This window comes from Protopterus annectens, chromosome 13.part0, assembly GCF_019279795.1.
Source record: "Protopterus annectens isolate FY-2018-M chromosome 13.part0, PAN1.0, whole genome shotgun sequence".
In the NCBI taxonomy this organism is placed as follows: domain Eukaryota; kingdom Metazoa; phylum Chordata; order Ceratodontiformes; family Protopteridae; genus Protopterus; species Protopterus annectens.
In genome coordinates, this window is record NC_056747.1 from 335,885,703 (window position 1) to 335,911,666 (window position 25,964).

A 25,964-nucleotide genomic window follows, 5' to 3' on the forward strand; every position below is an offset into this window, starting at 1 on the left:
GCTTGTGTGCCTCTCAAGCCTTTCTGTGTTGGAGAGAAGCCTTCTAGCTTATCGGTAAGAGTGGTAAGCACTAGATAGCCTATCTACCACAAGAGGAGTGGCTTTTGGCTCATAAATTGTAGTTTATTGGCTGTTTGGGCAGTTTTTTTATATCTTTCAACTTTCTGGTTTAAAAGCCCGCATTTGCACTTGTTTCCCGCCTTTCCTGAAACTAGTCTAGTCCAGATACAGATTTGCTGTATCTAGAACTGCTGGTAAGCTTCTGAGCACCCCAAGCCCTTCTGTGGTGGAGGGAAGCCTTCTAGCTTATCAGTGAAAGTGGTAAGCACTAGGTAGCCTATCTACCACAAGAGGAGTGGTTTCTGGCCCAGAAATTGTAGTTATTGGCCGTTTGGGCAGTTTTTCCATCTCTTTCAACTTTCTGTTTTAAAAGCCGTTTATGCTTGTTCCCTGCCTTCCCTGTAACTAGTCTAGTCCAGGTAATCATTTGCTGTATCCAGGACTGTTTGTAAGCTTCTGAGTCCCCCAAGTCTTTCTGTGTTGGAGGGAAGCCTTCTAGCTTATCGGTGGGAGTGGTAAGTACTAGGTAGCCTACCTAACACAAGAGAAGAATTTGTGGCCCTGAAATTGTAGTTTATTGACCATTTCAGCAGTTTTTCCATCTCTTTCTACTCTGGTTTAAAAGCCCACATTTGTGCTTGTTTCCCACCTTTCCTGTAACTAGTCTAGTCCAGATACAGATTTGCTGTATCCCTGACTTGGTAAGTTTCTGAGCCTCCCAAACCTTTCTATGTTGGAGGAAATTTCGCCTTCTAGTTTATCAGTGAGAGTGGTAAGCACTAGGTAGCCTATCTACCACAAGAGGAGTGGTTTCTGGCACAGAAATTATAGATTATTGACTGTTTGGGCAGTCTTTCCATCTCTTTCATCTTTCTGGTTCAAAAGCCCGCGTTTGCGCTTGTTTCCTGCCTTTCCTGTAACTAGTCTAGTCCAGGTACAGATTTGCTGTATCCAGGACTGTTTATAAGCTTCTGAGCCCCCCTAAGCCTTTCTGTGTTGGAAGCAAGCCTTCTATCTTATCAGTGGGAGTGGTAAGCACAAAGCACTCGGTAGCCTATCTACCACAGGAGGAGTGGTTTCTGGCCCAGAAATAGTAGCTACCTCACTAGACACCTGCAACAACTGGAGAGGCCACAAAAGTACCTCACAAAGACGATCATAGCCCTTAAACACTTGTCCTATATGGACAGACTCAAAAAACTCCAACTATTCTGTCTCATATCGCCTACTTAGAGGAGATCTCTGCTTGACTTACAAAGCCATGTCTGACCCAGCTCTGTTAGAAATGCTACATCTAAAGAAATCCCAATCCGTCTGCACCACACGCTCCAGAGACCTCAACTTCATTACCACAATCAACAGAACATGCTGGAGGGACAGGTTCAAAACCCAGAGACTGCCCATGCTATGGAATAGACTTCCCATACATGTCAAACAGAGCACCTCACTGGCTCTCTTCAAGAGAAATCTTGACAAGTGGATAGGAAATAGAAAATTCGCCCCGGGGATCACTCCAGTGGCTCTACTCGACAGAGGCACTAGGAACTAAGGTCGATTGGCACGATGCCAGGGTAATCCTATGGGCTAGGCTTGTAAAGGCTCCCCGGCCATTAGCCTAGTACACACCTATAAATATTTCTGGATTTGTCCCTCATTTTGTTGAGATTTTTCCTTAATTCCTTAAGAGCTATGGTTCCCTGTTTTGCCAGTTTGCTCCACATCGTAAGTAGTAGACTACTGTCCCACATTTGGGAAAAGGCTGACAACTATACGAGGCACTGACCGAAAATACTAGGCAAATTCAGAGACGGTTGACCAATACGACTTGATTTATGCATAACGGTATGATTTTTGTCCTCAAGTTTAGCCCCATTTTCTCCAAAATTTACAGATTTTCTTTGACTTTTCGTCATTTAATGGTACTTATATTATTAAATATCTAAAGCAATCTCATACAAAGATATCTTCTTACTAACTGCATGTATATGGTTACCACCTGTCCCACTTTGTGAGGGACAGTCCCTCTTTGGGCAGCTGTGTCCTGCGAAAAAAATCAAAAAATGGCAAATGTCCTGACATTTTTAGGACAAAAATATTTCCTATTTTTTTTAATAGTTGTATAAAACAGTTATTTTTATCTGAAACACCTAAATGTTATATGAAATAGCATAAGCAACTAAAATGCTACAAGAATAAGCTTTTATTTTGGCAAAAAAGTGAAGTTCTATCCTTTGTACTGGTAAGTGGTATGTTTTGTCCTGCAAAATCAGACATTTCAACAAAAAATGTCCTACTTTGGGCATTTGAAAAGGTGGCAACCCTATGCATGTACTATATCAATCTGAAGATTATGTATTCTGAAAATTAAGAAAGTACTCTCACTTTTGGTCTTCTGCTGTTACTTTTCAGGTCAATGCCATTATTTTTAATACTCACAGATTGAGAAGTATGGTTTAAAAACAATAGTCTTGTAAATCTGTAGAAAACCCAACAAAAATCAGACTCAGCTTTTGAACCCAGTCGTAGGTTACTAGGAAAAGCGCGCGACCGCTAAGGGACGCCTCTGAACCCGTCACGCGCCCCGCCCTGCGCTAGTACAGTGTGCATGCACGCCCCGTCACGTCTAGAGAAGGAGGAGGAGGAGGAGGATGATAACGAAAGATGGCGACTTCGAACAACCCTCGGAAATTTAGTGAGAAAATTGCTTTGCACAATCAGAAGCAAGCAGAGGAGACGGCGGCCTTTGAGGAGGTGATGAAGGACCTCAGCATCACCAGAGCAGCAAGAGTAAGTGACTCCGTTAGGGCTGTTGAGTAATGGGGGAAGGGCAGTAAGGGTACCTGGGTGCTTTATTGCTGTGTGTCAGTGTAAATAATAACAAACCTAAGACAGTCAGCGCTGTCACTAAGGTGTCACTGAAGGATTCCCCCAGAAAGTGGTGAATTGATTTAACAATAGTGTCGTCTGTTAACTGTTGTACTTGCTGTTTTGACCATGAGTGGGGTCTGTGAAAGCATCCCTCTTTTCTGCTTGGGGTAAACAACAATAAAGATCTGTCAGTGTGTGTTGTATTTTTGGGGGGCTCTTTGACAGCGCTGGGTCCTTAAGGAGTTGGCCCGGCCATTGTGTTATTGGTCACTTTTATAACTATAATGCCGGAGTGTTGCGGTGTTCTCTTAACAGAAGGTAAACAATCACACGCTGGTTATTCTCCCTGTTTAATATTTTTCATGTTGTTCTTTTTTTAATCACTGTAGTAATAACATTTTTGAGGAATTTGTGAACTAGAACAAAACTGAAGTTAATTGTCTTAGTTATTTACTACACTACGCTTGGAAGTAGTGGTCTCTCTGAAAGGTCTTGCACGCCGTCAGCTGAGGGGAGAGAATTTTTTGAATGACTGGAGCCAATGCTGAGTAGTGTTGTCATTTGGCACTATTGGTTGTCTGTCAGCTTGTTGGTTAGTGAGTCTTTGATGAAGATTGATAAAACTGTTGTACACAGAAAACGTATTTATTTATTTTTTGTTATTTTAAGTAATTTAGCCCAAAAAGGAACCCAGTGAACATAAATGTAATTGGCGCTGCACGTTTTTATTTAGAGTGCTATGATTGTTCTTGAACGTGCATTCATGTGCAGCGATTAAAAGGATATGCAGTCTGTGATTTCCTTATGAAAACTGAAGTAGATGGTTATGAAAGTATGTTTGATGTATGTCTACTGTGTGGCATTGTTCTTATTTTCCTATTTCATGTTTTAGCTATGAAGCAACGAGTTACATGGGGCTTAAAGTTATTGACAAATCTACAGCCGTGGACTGAGCCCTTCGTTTTAAAAGTAGCTGCTCATTTCAGTTTCTGCCATTATTGATGTATTTACTAGTATGATTGCACAAAGGAATAGACAATTTCTGCAATAAGGGAAAAATCCATTCTATTATTATTTTTTTTTGACAGGAGCAGTAAACACATTTATAAACTTTCACTTGTGGGAGGATGTGGTTAGTATTGTATTTGGCAGCATGTGTGTGTGACTTTTGTTGGTGATCTTGCTCAAAATTTATTATAGTTCTGGAGCCCTGAAAGGGTCCTTGATTGGTTCATGTAAATTCAAGCTTTACTTTCCACCGAGCAAAATAAGTTGACATATATGATAAACCAATATGAGAAACTTTAAACAATAAAGTGCATGTCAAGAGAGAAATTAAGAGGTTAACTTTGTCTTTTTGTGTAGTACAGTAGGATAAGGAAGAAAAGTTTATATTGCAATTAAATAGGTAGATGGTAAGTTTGTTTTGAAGTCCAGAAACATATGCTTGTCAGAATAGAGCAAAAAAAAAAAAAATCTGTGGCCAAAATGAATAGTAATGTCCTCAACAAGCTTGTGATGTTGTGACTGCTTTTAGCAGTTTTCTCATTCTTCATCTTTATTGAAATACTAAGTAGCCCACATCAAGCAAGTTCAGCCAAAGTTTACATGCATTAGCAGAAGACTAGAGATGACAGCCGTGATTCAAAGTAGCCTTTGTTACTGCTCCACTATGAAACTTGATTAGCAGGAAGTGGGACCCTGCAAAATTTGTATGTTGAAGGGAGTACATCTCCAGTGATAGACTGAGTGAAAATGTGTGACCTTGGACATTGTTATAATAATTAAGGGGTAGAGGAGCAAAGTTTTTTTTTTCCTTTGTTTCATAATTTTGAGCAGGGGGTGTCACTGACTCTCTTATCTGTGCTGTAGTAAACTTTTCTCTTAAACTGTCTGCTTTTACCTAAGATTTTAAATGTGTTAATTTAGTTTAGTTACTGTAAAATGTTTCAACCACTATTTGAAAGTTTGCATGTTTTACACTGTTAAATGTTCTGGCCTGGGTTGCATTCTGTGCTTTTCATAAAAAAATGGCATAAACAATGGTGCTTGTGATAGTTATGTAATTAACAACTTTTAGAATTTCTGCTTACATTACTAAACCATACTGATTTCAGCATAGTGAAAAGTGAGGAACATGCTTACCGTTTTCAGTGGTATAGGTTAAAAAGGGCACTTGCAGGTAGGTTGTTTTTCACTGGAAAGACTTGGATTACATCCTTTTTAATTCTAGTATTTGCAATGGATAAGATTATCAATTGTCAAGAGTTAAGTCAATAGATTTTTTTTTTTTTTATGTAATGCTAGTGTGAATGTGATGGGGTGGCCACGGTGGTGCAGCGGTTAGCATTGCCGCTTCACAGCAAGAGGTTCTCCAGTTTGATCCTCGGCTGGGGTGCCCTCTGTGTGGAGTCTGCATGTGGTCGCGTGGGTTTCCTCCGTGTGCTCCGGTTTCCTCCCACATCCCAGAGACATGCTGTAGGTGGATTGGACACTCTAAATTGGCCCTAGGTGTGCGTGTGTGTGCCTTCTGTGGAAGGTTGGCCGCCGGGCTGGCAACTCGACACCATAAAATTCCACTGCCAATCATGAGCGGACAGGTGATCTCCTGTGGTGACCCCTAACTGGGAAAAGCCGAAAGAAGTAGTAGTGTGAATGTGATCTGGTAATGATCCAAGGTTGCTGGTTTACTTGAGAATTGAAGGATTGTTTGAAGGTAAGAGTACCACAAATCGTCCATTTAACTGCTGGTATCCATGCATACCTTGACTGTTTTAAAACAAATTCTTGATTCCTTGGATTACTTTATTTGCAAACTGGGGTAGAGTACTCATCTCTGCAAACAATTTCCTTGCTCAGAAGATCCTGTGAAAGTGAGACACTGTCTTATGAAGTGTGCAAAAGAAAAAAAAAAACTTTGTACATTTGGTGTTTCTCTGGAGTGATTTGTTTTAAAGGTTAGTAAGGAAGCAGTGTTGACTTCCTGTGTAGAAATTAGTTTCTAAGTAAGATACAATGATTAAGCCGTGTCTGGAGCATTTCTCCCTGGGCCAACTCTGAAAATAGGCTCTGTCCTAGTCAGACTTTCCCTGTTAACAAATATTAAAAATAAATAAAATAAAAATAATAAAATGTCTATTTCTTTGTGAAAAGAGCAGCTGGCATTGAACATCTTTTGTCATCATTTTGCAAGCCAACGGTTTTATTAGCAGAAGTCTAAACATCTTGAATTGTGTGATGTTTTGCAGCATTTAACATTCAGTTATAATGCCAGTAAATGGACACTTGGCTAAAGCTGTGAGCTTTTTGGTTCAGGGATTGATTACCTTATCCCTGATTTGCCTCCTGTGTGACCTTGATTAAGTTCCTTAACCAGACAGTGCTTGGGAGTAGCTGGGAATTTGGGATATGCTCCTTGAAAGTTCCTTGGACTGTAAGCATAGTAACTATGTATGAACAATGTAACCTTAATTGTTGTAGGTCTTAGTCATTCTCTTCAAAGGTGGGGGAGTTTTTTTGTTTGTGTATGTTACTTTATTTTGCCAAATAGTTTGAGAGATCTGTATCCATTTTCCCCTTTCAGACTAGAAATGAAGATAAAGTAGTGTTTTATTTAAAGAGTGCAACATAGGTGCCTAGTTGTATGTAGATAAGACAATGTTTTGCTTTGAGACGTGAGAGATGTTCTCCCTGGTTTGTGTTGATTAAAATTAAACTCTTAATTGTGATTAAGCAGTAGCATATAACTATTCTCATGTCATATGCAAGCAAGCATGACATATATTTTGAATAGTTGAACACTTAGGAAGTGATTTTTTTATTCATTGGGGTTCATGCTATGGAATTCTTCATCATAGTTATGAAATGAGCTTGTTAAGTGACATGTAGAATATTGTAATTTTAAGTACAGATGATATACTTCAACAGATGGGCAGTTAAGAACTGTCACACTATTCCACATATTTAATCATTCTATAACCTTACTTAAAATCCACTACATGTAATATAATCATGAAAAATAATGTACAGTGATTTAGGAAAAGAAATTCTACACATTTTATTCGTCTTATAATATATGGACTGAACTGCAGTTTTGCTCTTAACGTTTTTAAATATAACCTAGCTTGGGTGGTGTTTGTTGCATTTTGTGTATGAAAATGTGTGATTGTTCATACTATAACAATAGAGCACATTTTAATAAGCAATGTTTTACACATTAAGATTTTGTATACTTGTTTGGTGATGTGCAGAAAGTGAGTAATCGGTAATGCTCAGTTTTTATGAGTAAGAATAAATGTTTGTAAGGTTATGTTTGTAGGGTTAGTGTTGTGTAAGGGAGTATCCAGTGAAATTAGATTTGTTTGCTGAGTCCTGTGGAATATGTTTAGAATATTTCTTGTGGATACATTTTTCATTTGTTTCACTATGTTTTAAAGATTGTGTTATCACATGTGGAAGTCCGGAACATGGCACTGAAACACTGACATTTTATTTGTGTGAGTGTCCTGGTTGATCTAACTGTGTGTAGAGCATCCTTCTATCATAAAGAAGTGTTACCAACAGCAAAGAGAGCTTATCCTTTCAGGTTTCTCGCCAAAAACAATAGAGCATTGTTTTCGGCCCTGAGAGTTTATATTTTATGAAATGGAGGAAATAACTTGAATAGCTGGACAATTTTTCTCAATATCGCTGTCAAAACAATAATTCAGTCAGTGGGTGACATATGTATACAGCAGAGAGTCTACTATCTGAATGTCGATTATCAGAAACAGCCTTCCAAAGTTTTCAGGTAGGAAAAATCATAAAGTCTGAATATGTAAACATTATATGTGTTTGCTTGAGGGGCGGCCACGGTGGTGCAGCGGTTAGCGTTGTCGCCTCACAGCAAGAGGTTCTCTGGTTCGATCATCGGCTGGGGTGCCTTCTGTGCAGAGTCTGCATGTCCTCCCTGTGGTTGTGTGGGTTTCCTCCGGGTGCTCCGGTTTCCTCTCACATCCCAAAGCATGCTGTAGGTGGATTGGACACTCTAAATTGGCCCTAGGTATGAGTGCGTGTGTGTGCCTTCTGTGGAAGGTTGGGCGCCGGTTTGGCAACTCGACACTGTAAAACTCCACTGCCAATCATGAGCGGACATGTGATCCGCTGTGGAAACCCCTAACCGGGAAAAGCCAAAAGAAGATGATATGTGTTTGCTTGAGCCTGCTTTTTGAGCTTGTAGTCAGCTTGTGTGTGAAAAATTATTCTTTATTCTCCATTGGAATCACTGAATGGGTTTTTTTTTTTTTTACAAAATGGGTCTTTTAACAAAAATATGATTGAAAACAAGTGGATAGCTTCAGGGGATTTAGGGAGAAGTTATGCAAGGCAAGAATTTAATCTGTGTTTGGTGCATATTCTTTATCAGTTCATTGGTGGTCAGTTGTGAAAATGTGCAGAGGTCTGTGCCCGGTTGCTTTTATGTACCCGAGATGAGTGGTAGGCTCTTTCAACTTCTGGGTCCATGGGTGTTTGGTGTTGTTTGGCGGTGATGGTGTTAAAACAGTGTTAAACAGTTGGTAAGCCAGTTTTTACCTTGAGGCAGATATGTAAACTTCCTCAAAATTTAGTAGAAGTGTCAGAGTGTCATTGAGGGATGATGCATTTAATCTCCCTATGTTTGAGACCAGTTAAATGACCTATGGATGACTGACTAGGTGTAATTTTAATGTGCATTGACATGCAAGACATGCACATGCAGTAACTCCATTTTAAGATTGAATGTCTACCTGATATTTATGAGGCTGGGTTATAGGTTGGCCATTGGGAGTTAAATGAGGGAGTGTCTATAAAATTGTCTAACAGGTATTTTTTGTTGTCACACTGAATAAATGGTAATGTCTCGACTAATTTGTGTATCCTGTAGGAGGGAGGCAAGGATAATTAAAAGTTTTGCATACCAACAAAAGTAAAGGTTGTGTATTTTGTTTTTTTTCTTGTGCAGAAGATGTCCTTACATTCACTGCTGCAGTATTCATAACTTATGGGATTCCCTGCCGTGGAAGCCCGTTAGTCTAACAAAGCCTACCATTGCTTTAAGGTACGCTGAACATCACCTAAGTGCTCTTTGCATAGTGTAAGGCATAAAGGTGACATTTAGGTATTCCATCCTCAGAACTTCTTTGCCGCCAGTCCGAATGGTGTTTTAACTGTTGGTGTGTTTGCCTCCATCCGTTTTCTGCCCTCTGCTCACAAGAAGTCTGACAGGTTTTATAGGGTGCCTGAGGATTGTTCTTTTTTGTTTAAATGTCCTGCTGCTGACTACTCTGTGGTGTCTGTAGCCTTTGATAAGCTGTCTCACTTGTTTCCTTCGTTCAAGTTACTGCCTTCTGACAAGGACAGCAGAACCATGGACAGGCTGGGTAAGAAGGTTTATACTTCAGCTGCCCTAGCTTTTAGGGCTATTAATTATCACACCCATATATCTTGGTATGTGTTGGTTCTTCTTTCTCAGGCTTGTCAGCTTTTTTCTGATCTTCCAGACCCTGAGAGTAAATCTTCTGCTCCTTCCTTGCTAGGGGACTTCCTCTCAAGTAGTTTGTCATTCTATCAAATGTAGTTATGATGCAGCAGATGCCTCTTCTAGAGATGCTGCTTTTAGTTCAGTATTGAGGAGATATTCGTAGTTTAGGCTTCAACTGTTACCCAATGATATTAAGGTTAAGTTGATGGATGCTCCTCTGGATAATAAACTTTTGTTTGGGGGAAGCAGCTGCTGGTTTGTTTAAGTCTCTTCAGGACAAGAGGAAGGCATTACAGGAGCTTAAACGTGCCTTTGTTTCTCATGTGCCTGAATTTCAGAGAAACTACCCTTCTAAGCCAGCCTTTGTTCTTAGGTAATCTTGCTCTCCTGCTAAAGGTAACAAGGGTAGTAAACGGGCTCCTCCTGGTAAAGCCACTCAGACTGCAGGGATTCAAAAGCCTTCCTTTCCTTACAAACCAGTTGCTGTCTGACTGTCCACCTGTTCCCAGCCACATTCCTCTTTCTCTTCACCTTTCACATTCTCTTACGGTTTGGCTTCGAATCACCCAGGATTCTTGGGTTCAGCCAGTCCTTTGTCAGGGTACTTCATGGTGTGGAGTTTCCATCCTCCTTTTATTGGCATTACTCAGCTTCCTCGGGAGCAACTTCCTTTTTTTTCCCCCAGAGGTTCTTTGAGATCGCTTGTCTCGGGGTACTATTCAAGATGTGCCTGTGTCCCAAAGGGGGAAGGGTTTTATTCAAGAATGTTTTTAGTGCCTAGGAAAGAGGGTACCTGGAGACCGATTCTAGACCTCTCTCATCTAAACACTTTTCTGAAGGTGCCTTCCTTTTGGATCTTGTCCCTTCAGACCCTGTTTCCTCTCTTGCTCCCTCAGGCCTTTCTGGTGTCTCTGGATCTCAAAAATGCTTCTCTCCATATTCTGATCCATCCTCTTTTCAGGAAGTTTTTACATTTCTCTGTTGCTTCCTGGCATTTTCAGTTCTGGGCTTTGCCCTTTGGCCTTTCTACTGCCCCAAGGATGTTCACCAACTGCCTCTCTCCTGTGATTGCTTTTTGCAGGCTTCAAGGGATCAGTATGTTTCCTTGCTTGGACGACCTGCTAATTCGGGCACCCTTTCCAGAGGTCATTTTGTAAAATCTTTGTTTTACAATTTCTCTTCTTCAGAGCATGGGGTTCACGATAAACTTCAAAAAGTCTTACCTGACTCCTCCTTAGAATCCTGTTTTTCTGTGTTGCAGGATTCAGATGATGTCAGTGTTGGCATCCCTGCATCTTCCAAAGGCCTTAACTCTCATTTCTTACTTTCAGACTCCTCTTCCCCTGGCCTCCATTACAGCCAGGGAATTTGAGAGCTCTGGGTTTCATTGGTTCCACCATTCCAATGCTTCCTCTGGCCAAACTGCACAAGGAAGTTCTAGTGGTTTCTGAAGTCGGTGTGGCTTCAACTTGTGCATCCTCTAGACTTTCCTGTTCCTCTTCTCCTTTGTCTCAAGAAGTGTAAAGACTTCTCGTCTTCTGTTTGTCAGTGATTTAAAACTGTATAGCTCATTGGATGAGGAGATGAGGAACTGAAAGTACAACTGCAAGTTGTCAAAACTTTTTTAGATTTAAGAATGTCATTTGGTCTTGATAAATTTGCAAAAGCGACCTTTAAAGCAGAAAAACTGCAGCATCAGGAAAACATTAGTTTGGGACAAGAATGTGATCTAAAAGAACTTGAGCAAGAGGAAGTGTATAAATATTTGGGAATTGATGAAGGATCAACAATAAAACATGAACAAATGCAAATAAAATTTAGTAAGGAAGACTTAAATTAATCTTGAAAACAGCATTGACATCTAGGAACAAAATCCAAGCTGTAAACCAATTTGCACTTCCTGGTCTAACTTAGTTTTGGAGTGATTTGACTGGCCCCAGAAGGTGTTGGATGGATTATGTAGGAAAACAAGAAGGATTCTTTACGCTCACCAAATGATTTATAAAAAAAACATTGCATACCAAGATTATACTGCGGTGGTGGTGCTGCGGTAGCGTTGTGTCCTCTCACAGTAAGACGTTGTCCTGTTTGATTCTCAGCTAGAGCGTCTTCTGTGTGGAGACGTGTGAATGGGCTTACCTTCGTTGAAGGTTGTGCGTCAGGGCCGGCAACTCTGCATGTAAAAATCTACTGCCAATCATTAGCGGACCGGAGTTCTGCTGTGGCGACCCCTAACCGGGAAAAGCCGAAAGACACAACAATCAAGGTTATATGTTTCCCATTCTGAAGGAGGGCTTGACCTCCTTGAAATTGATTACATGTATAGATTTGCAATCGTGGGACTCCACACATCTGCTGACCTCACAAGACTGAAATGTAATGAAAGTGTTGAAACATGAGAAAAATAAATCCAAGATAACTTCTCTGCTTAATCTAGCAGAAGCATATCGGCGTCACGCTGGAATGGAAGTCAAACCAGAAGTAGATAAAAATCAGGCAGCAACTGAATGTGCCAAAAAACAAAAGAAAGAATATAAGGTGAAGGACCAGATGAGAAGGCAAGAAATGTGGAAAATGCATAAATATAGTTGCAAGTATAGAAAACCTCATGTTGATTTAGGAATGAATGTAGGAATGGTTGAGAGGCAAATTCAAACCAAGAGATGAAAGGTCAATAGTGGCGGCCCACAATAGTTGGCTACGTACATGCTGGTTTACAAAGTCCATTGAACATGTGGGAGAAACAGACAAATTTAGGTTTTGTAAAACCGAATTGGAAACAGTCGCACACTTCGTTGCTGGTTGTGACATGTTAATGGCAGAAGGACTGTATCCTGAAGGGCATAATAATGTGGCAGGACTGTTGCACTGGGGATTGTGCAAACATTATGGTATAGAAGTGGCTGAAAAACACTGGGAACGTGCCACAAAAGCATCATAGAATACAACAGTTCAAAAGATAGATGCTAGAAAACCAGATATAGTGGTCCATGAAAAGAAGACAAAGTAGCATTGATCATTGAAATCGCCATACCCAATGACTGCTGTGTCTTGCGTACAGAAAGACACACGGTCATAACATATCAGGATCTGCAGGCAGAAACGAGTGATGTGGAAGAAAGATACCCAGACAGTTCCAATAGGAGCAATGGTTCTTATAAAAAAAAGAATCTACAGTCTTATTTAGATACGTTACCAGTACATGTAATCCCGTACGAATTGCAGGAGGAGTCATTACTGGGCATATTGCGGGTGCTGCGAAGAGCACTTTTTGCTGACATCAAAGATTGAAACATTGCTAATTTCATGAATTGTAATTGTACTTTGACTTGGGAATGGGGTCCATTCCCATCATAGTATTAGAAACCCAAAATATTTGGAGAAATGAAAAAAGGCAGCCTGGGATATTGTCAGGGGCCATCAGTGCAGTGTTCTTGGCCTTAGAGAGAGCATTGAGGACCTGCTCCCTAGTGATAGTCTTTTTTTTTTCTTTTGACCACTCCCGTTAGGGGTCACCACAGCGGATCATCTGTTTTCCATTTCTTCCTGTCCTCTGCATCTTGCTGTCACACCAACCACCTGCGTGTCCTCTCACCAAATCCATAAAGCCTTATCTTGGGCCTTCCTGCCTTACCTGGCAGGTCCATCCTTGGCATCCTTCTTCCAATATCCCCAGCATTCCTCCTCAGCACATGTCCAAACCAATGTATTCTCACCTTTCTGGCTTTGTCTCCAAATTGTACAACCTGAGCTGATCCTCTAATATACTCATTTCTAATCCTGTCCATCCTTGTCACACCCAATGCAAATCGTAACATCTTTAACTCTGCCACCTCCAGCTCTGACTCCTGTCTTTTCTTCAGTGCCACTGTCTCCAACCCATATAATGTAGCTGGTCCCACTACCATCTTGTAGACCTTCCCTTTCACTCTTACTGGTACCCGTCTATCACAAATTACTCCTGACGCACTTCTCCACCCACTCCACTCTCTTCCACACTCACCATTACTTTGAACTGTTGATCCCAAGTATTTAAACTCATCCACCTTCACCAGCTCTACTGCCTGCATCCTCACCATTCCTCTGTCCTCCCTCTCATTTACACGCATACATTCTAGCTTGGTCCTGCTGACCTTCATTCCTCTCTCGAGCACGTCTCCTCCTCTCCAGGGTCTCCTCTGCCTGTTCCTACTCTCACTACAAATCACAATGTCACCTACAAACATCATAGTCCATGTGGACTCCTGTCTGATCTTGTCTGTCAATTGGGTAAAATAAGAGGAAAAGCAGGGTGCAGCTCTAACTGCCACTCCCGACTTCCTCATACAATACCACAACTCCTCTCTAGGCACCCTGTAATATGCTTTCTCCAAGTCCACAAAGACTCAATGCAACTCCTTCTGACCTTCTCTGTGTACTTCTGCATCAATACCCTCAGACCAAACATCGCAACTGTAGTGCTCTTTACTGTGTTATTTGGTAGTATTTCTTGAAAAGAGGCTGAGGTGTAAAGTTACAGCTGAATTTGTCTGCCTTTAGGTTTATGTCTTCTGGCTCAGTATAGGTGGATCTATTAACGGTGAGCTGCACACAATTCTATATTGCCTTTGTGGTTGCGGACATAGTTAAAGAATACCTTGTGGTTGTCCTTGGCCTGAGAAGCCAAATTAACCTAAAGTTTGGCTTTGGTAGACATTTTTTCTTCCGAGTTGTTTAGTTTGAGCATGCTTTTATGCTGCTGGGCACTACACCTCTTCATTTTTGCCATGATTTAAGTATTTTTAAAGTTTAGATCTCAGAGTGGGTGTTTAGTACCGCTGGTTCTGCAAACATTAAGGGGATTGGAAAATGCAATATCTTTCATAGTTTAGAAATGTAAGAGAAGGTTTTTAATCATGCAGAATAACTGATTACACTGGCATATGATTTTCTTGATATGGAATTTCTGTAATGTCTTTTGTATTGGTCTAGATGTGTAGAGAGGTGCATGCTAAGTTGGGTGTTTTTATATTCAGTGATCTCTGAATGAGTGATAAATAAAGTGAAACTTTTTCTGTGTATTTTCTTTGTCTGAATAAGCCATGCTAAGTAAAATAATCTGATCAAATGAGTTTGCAATTTAATTTTATTTAATTGGGGTAGAGTACTGATCCAAATGGACCTTTTTCAGACTTCACCCAGGATAATTGGTTGGATAAGTGACTTGCTCAGTCACATAAGAGCCTCTGGGATCCAACAAAAAAAAAAAAAAAAAAAAAGAGGTTCCTCTTGTAGACCAGAATTCAACTGCTCGTAGCTAGTTCTGTTTAACTGCCAGATGGTGTACAAGTGCCTAGATGTCTGACTGTACCCATTTTGAAGGGGGTGTTTATTGTGGTGTAATGAATAGGTGCTGGATTTCCAGAAAGTAACAGTACTGCATTTCTTAGAGTTGAGGGTGAACCCATGAGTAAGATAGAATGCATTTGTCTAATTTAGTCCTTGCTGGCAAGTTTGAGTAACGGAAGGGAGTTTGCTGACATCTGCAAACTAAGAGTGATTTGTCAAACTTTTGGTTAGACACAGACCTGTGACTTCTGCTTTCAGACCAGACACATGGATGCCAAAAGAGGAGGGGTCCTAAATGGAGCTTTGCGGGACACCATTTGTGACATTATCGGTCTAGAGAAATACTTCTAACCTTAGTAGCGCAAGTTCTATTAGTAAAGTAGTTAGCTTAGCAGCATACTACTTATCAGAAATGTCTGCATGGGGGATAGTGTTAAAGATCTTGACCAGGTCGAGGCAAGCAGTATGAACAGACTGACCCACATCCAGATTCTCAGCGACCCCTTCAAAAAAGTCATTGGCTAGGGTAAGCAAACATGAGCTGCCTGTTAAAATCTGTATTGGTTGGAGCCAAGTGATTTGAAGATCTTATGTAATTATTTAGATACAGAAGGCTACAGTGCCAAAAAAAAGCAAAAGCTCCACACCAATACCTTCACAAAACATGTCACTGAGAGAACGCATGAAAATCACTAATTTGGGGAATTCAAGTTTAATAAGGCACACCACGAATAAAACGCATCCTTGTAAGTGTTTTTATTCGTTGTGTGCCTTATTAAACTTGAATTCCCCAGATTGGGGATTTTCATGCATTCTGTCTCAGTGCCATGTTTTGTGAAGGTCTTCTGTATTATTATTATTTTTATTATTAATAGTCTTATGTTTTAAGGGTAGTAGATTAGTAGTTGCTGGGGTTAGTTATGAGTTGGATCTTGTGCACAGGTGACACCATGGCCATTCTCCCCATATTTGGCACATAATCTGAGATGAGATGTAGGTTGAAGAGGTTAAGGGTTAGTGCTTCCCAGCAGATAGCTAGAGGTGCTCTTTGGACTCGTAGCACTAGTGTTCCTAATTTTAGATTATAAAGGAAAGGACTGATCCAAAATAATTTGGAGCTGGGTGGTTTGTAGGAGGATGTGGGTAACAGTGGTATGAGTATGTCAAGTGAGCTGTATCATCAAAGATTGTTGTCAGCCTCTTTTGGGCCAGAAGAGGAGAAGCCTTTAGATAATAAACTCTGTGCATTAATGTATGATGAATCTAAGTTTATCTAGGTAACTAAAGAAAACTGTATGATTGATAAGTGATGGTAGTGACTTTGACTTTAAATTCATAACAGGCTCTGTTTTTAAAGCATCTACAACTTATAAAAGATAACTAAACACTGACACATGCACCTTAACAGGCTTAGCAACACATACTTATCAAGTTATACATTCAGCTACATAAGTTGATTGTTTGCCAGAAACAAACATCAGTCCCTCTAACCTGTTATCTGTTAAGCAGTGGTGAATATATTTGCCACTTACACAACCATAGACTTCATAGGTTATTACTAGGCTAATAACCATTAGGACCTTTATATGCCTAGCTGTGCACCCCAGCCCAGTTTTGTTCCAGAGTACTTTGGGCATCTGTGGGGGGGGGGTTATGTTAGTAAGGAGGTAGCTAAGGGTTTTGTGTGAAGGAGATGTTAATTGGAGAATATTTTACTTACTGATGGCCTCGGTCCATCAGAGACAAGGGAGTTTACAGTGGAGGTGAATTTGCAATTTCCCATTCTGTGGCCAAGATTTTGTTTGAGTAGGGTCAGGGATGAACTTTGCTTCATATGCATGGGGAGTCTATTCCATAATGCGGGGATCCTTTGAGTTGCATATCTCTTTCTCCGTCATATTCTATTTATGTCACAAGAACATATTCTATTTATGTCACGAGAAGTTCACATCCTTAGAGCTAGTATTTCTAGTGCGGTTTATTTTGCAGGTGTGAAAAAGATCCATCAAGTCTAGATCTTAGGATATGTTATAAGCCAGGCATAGATCATCTCCTAGGAGTCTGTAGGAGACTGAGTACAGAGATAAGGATTTTAGGTGAACTGACTGTGACAAGCTATTGGTGTCCTGGATTCTCCTGGTGAGGAGCCTTTTGTAGGCATTCCAACTGTTGCAAGTGTCTGGTTAGGTACATACCAGAGGGAGCATGGTACTCTGGTAATGGGTCTTGTAAGGGCTTAGTATAGTGGTACATTAACTCCCTTGACTCTGGATGCCATGCCATTACCTATAAGTTGGGGTGACATAGAAAAGCTTGTCTTATGATGTTTACTACATGTTGGTTGAAGGTCAGATTACTGTTTACATATGTTCTCAGATCCTTAACTATTGGGTTGACTCTTAGGGGTGTTTCATCGATGGAGTAATTAACTTGGGGAGCCCCTTTCCCAATGGGCATTATAATGCATTTCCTGTTAAGTTTTTAGCTGTGGCTTTGGCACCAGTCATTTTGTGTTAGACCCTCTTGCATGATGTTGGCGTCATGGGGGGAATCTGATAGCTGCCACTTTACAGTCATCTGTTCTGAGGTACTCCACTGGTGGTCTCTTGGATGTGGTCTCTCAGTTCTGACTTCTTGGGTCCTATCTGTGAGCCAGCTGGCAGTTCAGTGAGTTATGCAGGGATTTATGCCTGGTTCGGAGAGTTTGTCAACAGTGTCTGAGTGGAGTATTGTATCGTATGCATTGGCCAGGTGAAGATGTGCAGTAGGCACTTTTTTACCTTTATCCATTGCCTTGGTGACCCTTTCAAAAAAATCAGCAAGGTTAAGTAAGCACGACATTCCCTTGACAAAGCCAAACTGGCAACCTACAGACACTGGAGTCATTACAGTGTCCTTGTTGATCATTTCAATGTTAATGCATTCCATGGCTTTGCATATTAGACTTGTCAAACTGAAGAGTCTGTAGTTCCCAGGGTCGGTTGATGGTCCACCTTTTATGAAGAGGGGATGACCATTGCGGTCCACCATTTACTTGGTATGTATCCTGTTCTGAGGCTGTAGTTGGAATGTCTCAGTTCAGGAGGCAACCAGGGATATTGTTTGGGCCCATTGAGGCAGTGTTTTGGCCTTAGCAAGCTCAAGTAGAACCTTTCCTGATAATAGTTGGGAGAGTATGTTAAAAGGGATTTCACAGGGGGTAGCTGGGGGGAGAGGGGGAAAGTGGGAGTGAAGCTAGTAGATTCATTATGTCTCCCTGATAAGTGAAGGTGGCACCGTGACTTTTATTTTTCTTTTGTTATATATCCTGTTGAGATTGAGGATTGCGCACTGTTGTTTTTTTTTTTTTTGGTGTTTGTTTTGGACTTGTTTCTGGTCAGTATGGCAGCCTCAATGCAGCCATTTACAAGTTTGCTCTGGGTTTCTCTGAATAATTCTGCATAGCTAGCTGTGGTTTCTCTATTAGGGAGAGCCTTGAATTTTGATAGTGTTGTGTAATAGGATGTAGTTTGCCTTAAAATAGTTTTACGGGTTTAGTTGGGTTTTCCAAGTTGATTTTTATTTTTGAAGGAGACAGTTTGGTGATCAACATCACTAATGAGGACGTGACACAGGGTGGGGTGCAAAGCTGTCCCATGTTAGTGAGTTACCAGATCCAATATGTTTGATCCTCTGGATCGCACAGGTTATGGTCCAGGTTTTTCATGTTATTAAAGTCCAAGAAGTGTTGTGCCAGGGAGTTTAAGGCAGTGTATGTTTCCCAGTCTGTAGAAGGGTAGTTGGTTACCCATGAATAGGTATTTGTATGAATGGTGAGTGTCTGTCTGTAATAGGTCTAAGTAAGAGTTGTGAAATGGAGCCCCATTAGTACCTGGGATGCAGTGACATGTGCGGGATATTGCAGATCCTGGCTCCAGAAAGGCAGCTAACAGTTGTTTTCTGCTGGTCTAACCTTGTGGGTGGAGCATCTTTATATTGTACATTGGAATCTTTAATGACAAGAGAATTAAGTAAAGTGTTTCCTTGCCGTATGGACTTTGTTCTTTAAGGGCCATTGAGTATAGGCTCATTTGTGGTGGTGGTCATTGCATTTGGTGTGTGCTTTAATGATTTCTGAGGAAAGGTGTTTCCGTTAGATGGCTTAGGAAGGCTTTGAGTTTTGAGAGGGTTTCTTTTTAAGTTCCTCAGGTTCATAGGTAGGTACTAGGCTGTCGGCCCTAGGGGCCTATACAAGCCCAGCCAAAAAGGTACCCTGGCTTTTGCCACCCAAGATAATTATTTTCTTGTGCCACTGTCGAGCAGAGCCACAGAAGCGATTCCCAGGGTGAATTTCCTATTTCCCATCCAATCATCAAGATTTTTCTTGAAGAGTGCTAATGAGGAGCTTTGTTTGATATATATGTTATTCCAGAGTATGGGAAGTCTCTGGGACAGGAATCTATCCCTCCAGCATGTTCTGTTTATTGTGGTGAGAAGGTTTAGGTCCCTAGAGCGTGTAGCTCGGAGGGATTGGGATTTCTTTAAGTGGAGCATGTCCAACAGCTCTGGGTTTGACATAGCTTTGTATGTTAGGCAGAGATCACCTCTGAGTAGGCGATATGCGACAGAGTAAAGCTGGTGTTTTTTGAGACTGTCTGCGTAGGGCATCTGTTTTGAGGCCGGTAATCCTCTTTGTGAGGTATTTCTGTGGCCTTTCCAGTTGTTGTAGATGTCTTGTGAAGTACATACCAAAAGGGGCGTTGTACTCTATAATGGGTCTAATGAGTGATGAGTAGAGGGGAACAGTGACCTCTCCTTTTTTTTTATTTATTTTTTTTTTTGGATGAGAAACCTTTTGTGATGAGGTGTGCCACATAGAAGGATTTCCGGACTACTGTGGCAATGTGATTATCAAAGGAGAGGCTACTGTCCACCTGTGTCCCAAGGTCTCTTATCACACTTTCGATAAGTATACTACCGTCCATGTTGTAGTTCATGGGTACAGAGTTTTTACCAAAGGGGATGACAGTGCACTTTTTGGCATTGAGCTTGAGGCCATGGCTTTGACACCAGGCATCTGTCTCAGTGAGGCCCATTTATAGGGTGTCCACATCGTTAGGAGTTTTGATTTTATGGCTCCTAGTTTGCAGTCATCTGTGAACTTCGTTAGTCAAAGTCCTTCTGTGTTAGCATGTACTTCAGAGAAGTAGATACCAGACAGGAGAGGACCCAGGACTGAACCCTGTGGTACTCCACTTGTCACTGGTCTGACGTCAGTTTTGGAGTCCGCTACTTTCACAGTGTGGGTTCTGTCAGTTAGCTAGTTGGTAACCCACCTTGTGACATAGGGATTTATACCTAGTTTAGTGAGTTTATCTATAATTCCAGAGTAGGGGATGGTGTCGAAAGCCTTGGCAAGATCTAGATAGGCTGTGTGAACCACCTTACCCTCGTCTACGGCTTTGGTGACTGCTTCAAAGAAATCTATCAGGTTTAGGAGACATGATCTGCCTTTTACAAACCCGAACTGGGTGGGGTCCAGAGTTTGGAGATTTCCAATGTCTTTGTTTATAAGTTCCATGATGATACATTCCATGGCCTTGCAGACCAGGCTCATCAGGCTAATGGGGTGGTAGTTCCCATGGTCTGTAGTGGCTCCCCCCTTGTGGAGTGGGGTAACCGTCGCTGTGTGCCATTCAGTGGGCACAAAGCCTGAGGTGAGGCTATGATTGAACATGGTACTTGGGTGGGGTGCCAGTTCGTTTTGTAGTTCGTGTAGAACGCAGCCAGTTCGTTCTGTAGTTTGTGTAGAACGCAGCCTGGGATGTTGTCTGGTTGAACATGGTACTTAGGTGGGGTGCCAGTTCATTCTGTAGTTCGTATAGAACGCAGGCAGTTCGTTCTGTAGTTTGTGTAGAACGCAGCCTGGGAAGTTGTTTGGTCCCATGGACGCTGTGTTCTTGGTTTTGTAGAGTGTGGTTTTTACCTGTGCAGCCGTGATTACAGGAACTTTGCATTCTTCCGGTATAGAGATGGGCCCTTTAGGGAGTGAGAGGGGGGTAAAGTTAGCACTGAACCTATCTGCCAGGATGTTGGCAATATCAGTTGGGCACTGTATATTTAGTGCCATTGTGCTGTAACTCAGAGCGGTCTGAGTGTTGCCATTGAGATTCTTGACAGCTCTAGAATGCTTTGTGGTCATCTTTAGAATCAGTGGCGATTTTGTTTTCGTAATTAGCTTTGGAGGATTTTATCATGGATCGCAGCTTCTTACTGAGGCTGACCATGGAGCTCCTCCACTCATGGGATTTTACTCTCTCTTGCAACAGTTTCTTTCTTCTGTTGTACAGTTTGTTTATGGCAGGGGACCACCGTATTGGCTTCCTTTTTTTTTTTTTTTTTTTGGAGGATAGCGTCTTGGTTCTGTTTGGGATATCATGATCCATGTACTTGTGTAAGTGCTTATAAAGTGCAGTTGTGCAGGATTCAGTAGTCATAACTGTATTGTCCATCTGCATGGGTGTCGTGAAGTTCACCACTTCTGTCTCAAGAAGCATGAAGTTGGCTTTGGAGAAATTTTTTACTGTGGTTTCCTTAATGGGGGGTGGGGGCAGGAGGTGTTGACTTCAGGTGTGGAACACCAGTCACTCATGTTGGTAATGACTAGATCTAGGATATTGTTGTCCCTGGTGAGCGTGTGGATAAGTTGATCCAGGGCATTGGAGTTTTTGAATTCCAGAAAGCGTTGAGCGAATGAGTTGGTACATAAGTAGTTTTCCCAGGTAATGGTGGGGTAGTTGAAATCTCCCATTATTAGGGTGTTTGGTTGAACCCTAATATTTTCCAGTACATTAAGAAAAGAGAAGTGTGAATCATGGGGCATGGTGGGGGATCTGTAGCAAGCTACAGTTTGGATTGCAGTTTTGCCCAGAGTTAGTTGCACTTGGATAACCTTGGATGCATTATGCTGAGCAACTAGCCTGGAGGTGTGGATATCCTCAATGAATATGGACACACCTCTGCCTTTAGTACTCCGGTCCAGGTTACATGGCCAAAAAGTGTGGTACGAGTTATTGCCTGGTAGTGCAGGGGTGCTCTCTGGAGCCCTGAACCAGGTCTCAGTCACTGCACAGATATCAATGTTTTCCATTTTAAGGAGTGCCTCGCGTGAGTGCATTTTGAGATTTAGATTTCTAGCATAGAGTAGCATCACCCTCAGTTTTTGCTTGCCTGTTCCTGTTACGGTGGTGAATTTGTCATTTGAACCTTGCCTAAAAAAGGGAACTATAGGGGCGGCAAGAACCGTAGCTAGTGTCTGGAATCCCAGCATAGGAAGATGTATTTGTGTATTGAGTGGTGTGAGTGATGAATGTAGTGTGTGCGTTTTTGACAATCTCATTTGCAAGTGAGATGTTTGCCTCCAAAGAAGTTGTGTATTTACATCTCTTACATTCTTTGTGTTTCTTTAAGGATTAACTGGTTGCTTGAGAATGTGAGAATTTCTACATTGTTTCAGGATACCCATCTCTATAAAGCTAGCCACAGACACATTTGGAAATTAAATATTCATATGTAATGAATATTGCGTATCCACATTGTCTGGTCCTGTATTAGGATGTGTTATGGTTAAGGATTGGGTTTTAACAGGGTTCTCCTAGGGTGGTTCCTATGGTTAAAGGCAATATGTTGGAGCTAGGATATGGTATTAATGCTATTTGATATGCAGACTAGCTGCTCTAAGCTTAAGAAGGGGCTAATGAGCTGGAAACAATTTATATTAAGGTAGGTTTACTCAAGAGCAGCACCGGTTTGCGAAGTGAGCTATGGAAAAACAGTTGGTGGGGAAAGTACTTTTTAATAGCTTTCACAACAGATAATAGCAATTAAAGAGTGACTGAATGGACTTTGAAAGTCAAAGTACCATAAGGTGTGGATGCCAGATACGCAGCCTTTTCAAACCACAATAGGAAAAGGGTTAGAGGGTTAAGGAAAAATTAAAGCTGCAAGTAGTTCTTACTTTTTGTTGTAGAGATATTCAGAAGCTAGATTTTCTTGATTTAAGTATGTAAGCAGGAAGTGCTCCAACACTAATCAAGCCTTAATGGACGCACTAAATTTCAGGGACAGTGGTGTATATCTTTAAAGAACCAACAGTAATCCAGTTTGTAAACGGATCAATAAAAAAAAAAAAAAGCATTCTAATTAGGCCCCCTTAGTAGTAAAGCACAGCTTCATGTTCATTGAAGCTGTCTGACTTTGACCCTGAGGCCTATAAGCTACTTTCACCAAATCGGATTGTTTTAAAAAGATATCTAGAAGAAAATAATACATTGGAATAACTTGCGTTTGACATTAATTCGAATCAGTTAAGCAGTGTAGCAATCATTATTGCTGGTGCGTTGATGTTTCAGGTCATTAATACAGGGAGGAATATATTACTTCCATTTATGGGTTAAAACACATTGCTTGCTAACATCAACAAATATCTGTAGAGCCCTGTCTTGCCAGCCCAGGCCTAACATAAACATGGATTCAGTGTTCATTTGCCTGTGGTGGATACTATTACATATAGACTGCAGTTCATTCTTGAATTTGTGCAGTTTAAGACCCTCAAAGTAGATGGACCCAGTCCCCTATAGCTCCCGAGGCATGCCAGCAGTAACTGGGAGTGACCCTTCGTACATTCTCTTTAACTTAGAGTATAAAAGTATCTGATTTGGTATTGCAACCAAAACATGCTCTCCTAGACTGCACAACATACTGTGGAGCAATCAAAACATTAAATCATTCATTCACCTTGGTCTGTTGTAGTTCCCTTTACCACTTTAACCTTTATTTATCCAAAAGAGACTCCTTTAAGAGGCCAACATAATTATCTATAATTAACTAATATTCTTTTTTAGAATAGAAATCACCTCTAGGTGCACCGGTAGTCTTTTTCACCAGTTTATTGGACTAATTTGTTGTAAAATCAAGAAAAAAAATTAATCCAGTAAAAATTCAGTTTTTAATTGAGACACAGGGTATATCATTCCATTTCTCCAGTATTTACTCCCCAAAAATGCAGCCCTACACAACATGTTAATTTCTGCTAATTAATACTGTGCAAACACCACATTTGTAATTGTGATATGAGGAAAACATCCATGAATATGTACTGGAAAGAATGAGTTGTGGAAGTTGAAATTCTGGAACTAAATTGGTCATGAGCATCGCCCCTTAACAAAGTATGACCATGTTTTCCCAAAAGATTGCTGTTCTACTGAGAGTAGTACTATGGAATAACCAAACCATGCATAGCATGTAGCCTGGTTGCGTGTGCATACACCTAAAGATCAGACAAGCGCAGCCCACCCTGTGCAAAATGGAGAGTTAAGTAACTGCTATTGAAAATGTGGTTTCTCTCCAGACCATATAAACTCCAGTTTACTTTTCCTCATCTTAACCTAGAAGTTGTTTGAGAGCATGACTGGAACACCCTGAAAGGCATATAGCACTACAAGAAAGACCTAAGATATTGCTTGAATACATTGCATTAGATCCAGAAAAAAAGGGTTCCTCTGGTGCAAGGCACTCTGACTTTGGGGATCTGCTAACAGATGGACACAATTGTATCATCCATCAAATTCCACAGTGGGAGAACCAGGTGAACCATGCTGTCAAAAGTATCAAGAAAAGTATATTCCTGAAGGGATGATGGCAAAACGGGGGAAGCTCTAGAAACAGGGACAGACTGTGATTTTGGATGCAAATCCATAATAACCATACAGAGTATTATAGTTCTACAGTGTCAAGAAGGATTTTAAGAATGAAGCCAACATCGGATTGGCAAAAGGAGCTTCTGCTGATGGGGCTAACTACAATTAGGGATACAGACAATAGGCAAGAGTGGGCTAGAATTTACTGGAGAAAATTGACAAAAGAACCAAGGTACTGGGAGCAAATAATTAGACAGGAAAGGTAATAGAATGGGAAGAGGCCAATAATTTATTCAGACTGCAGGTTAGAGATTGCCTTCCCATCGAGGATTGGTATTGGAGTATAGGCAAAGAGAAATGGGGAGATGCTAAGCGAAAGACCAGCACTGGTCTCAGACAGTGATATTTCAATTAACATGTCATTGTCTGTTTGTGGGAGATGTAAGTATCTAGATAAATTCAAGGCAACATCCTTGCTATCAAGCTCATCCAGTGAGCAACAATCTATACCAGATGGACTAGTAGGTGAAGACCAAGCATAAACAAAGCACTGCAGATTTTGAAATTTCTTTCCAAATTGATAAATATTTATCATTTATAATTTATTGATAACATTTGATTTGAGGTTTGTATCTGAGCTAAATATTTTTTTGCTTGCTTTTTCTTAAATAATTTATATTGTATGCTTTATTTAATTGTATATAGTAAATTTAAAAGCATCCCATTTAGTGTTTAAAGACATTAGACCTATCCCTGTAGTAATTTTGATTTGTATATATTCCAAAAAGACTGATTTAAACCAGTTGGGCAATATCGTTCTTTTAGGTAGGTCGGTTATTGCTTGACTCTACTATAAAGTTGCAGACAATAAGCAATAATCTGACCATAAAACGAAATAGGTACTTGAAACTATGCCCCATGATATAAATCTTGAAACATAGCAAAATTAGGTTCAAGAATTTTTTTCAAACACCTTTATTGAATTATCCCTTGTGACATAGGCAAATTTACATCTATATAAAAATAATCAAACTTTAACATAAACGTTATACTTCACATATATTGCCATATATCATATAACCTAAACAGTATTACATAAATTATTCAATTCTTGCTGTTTTTTTTTTTTAACAAGAAACATCTTCATTAAAGCATCACTTACTACATACTTATATATTTATATAAATGAAAACAAATCGCAGCGACACAATCCTAGGTGCAAGCATTTTACGTCACAAACCATACTGACACACTCTCAGTTGCAAACTTTATACATCACTTATAATCTAGCCAATCTTTCTCATTCAAACATTACATAGCTCATTTAAGTTCTGCTGCCTTTTAGGTCTCATTCCTCCCTTGTATGTATTGTTACCACAGTTCCCATTTTTTCCTATGTAGTTTGTTCCTACCCTTTTCTAAAGATCTCAATGCCAGTTGCTTTATCTCTTGCTGTTAGCCAGCTATACTGGAAGTAGTGAATAGATTTTGATTTCCATTTTCCAGTAATTGCTTTTTTGGCTGTCACCATT

General features: G+C 40.6%; 1 protein-coding gene across 1 annotated transcript in view; it reads left to right on the forward strand.

Moving 5' to 3' along the window:
• The first annotated feature begins 2,642 nt into the window (after positions 1 to 2,642).
• Positions 2,643 to 25,964, forward strand: part of CRTC1 (CREB regulated transcription coactivator 1) — a 1,948,027-nt gene continuing 1,924,705 nt past the window's right edge. The window contains exon 1 of the mRNA XM_044053956.1: positions 2,643 to 2,847. Coding sequence (XP_043909891.1) covers positions 2,722 to 2,847 — 126 coding nt within the window. The 5' untranslated portion in view covers positions 2,643 to 2,721. The remainder of the gene's footprint in view (positions 2,848 to 25,964) is intronic.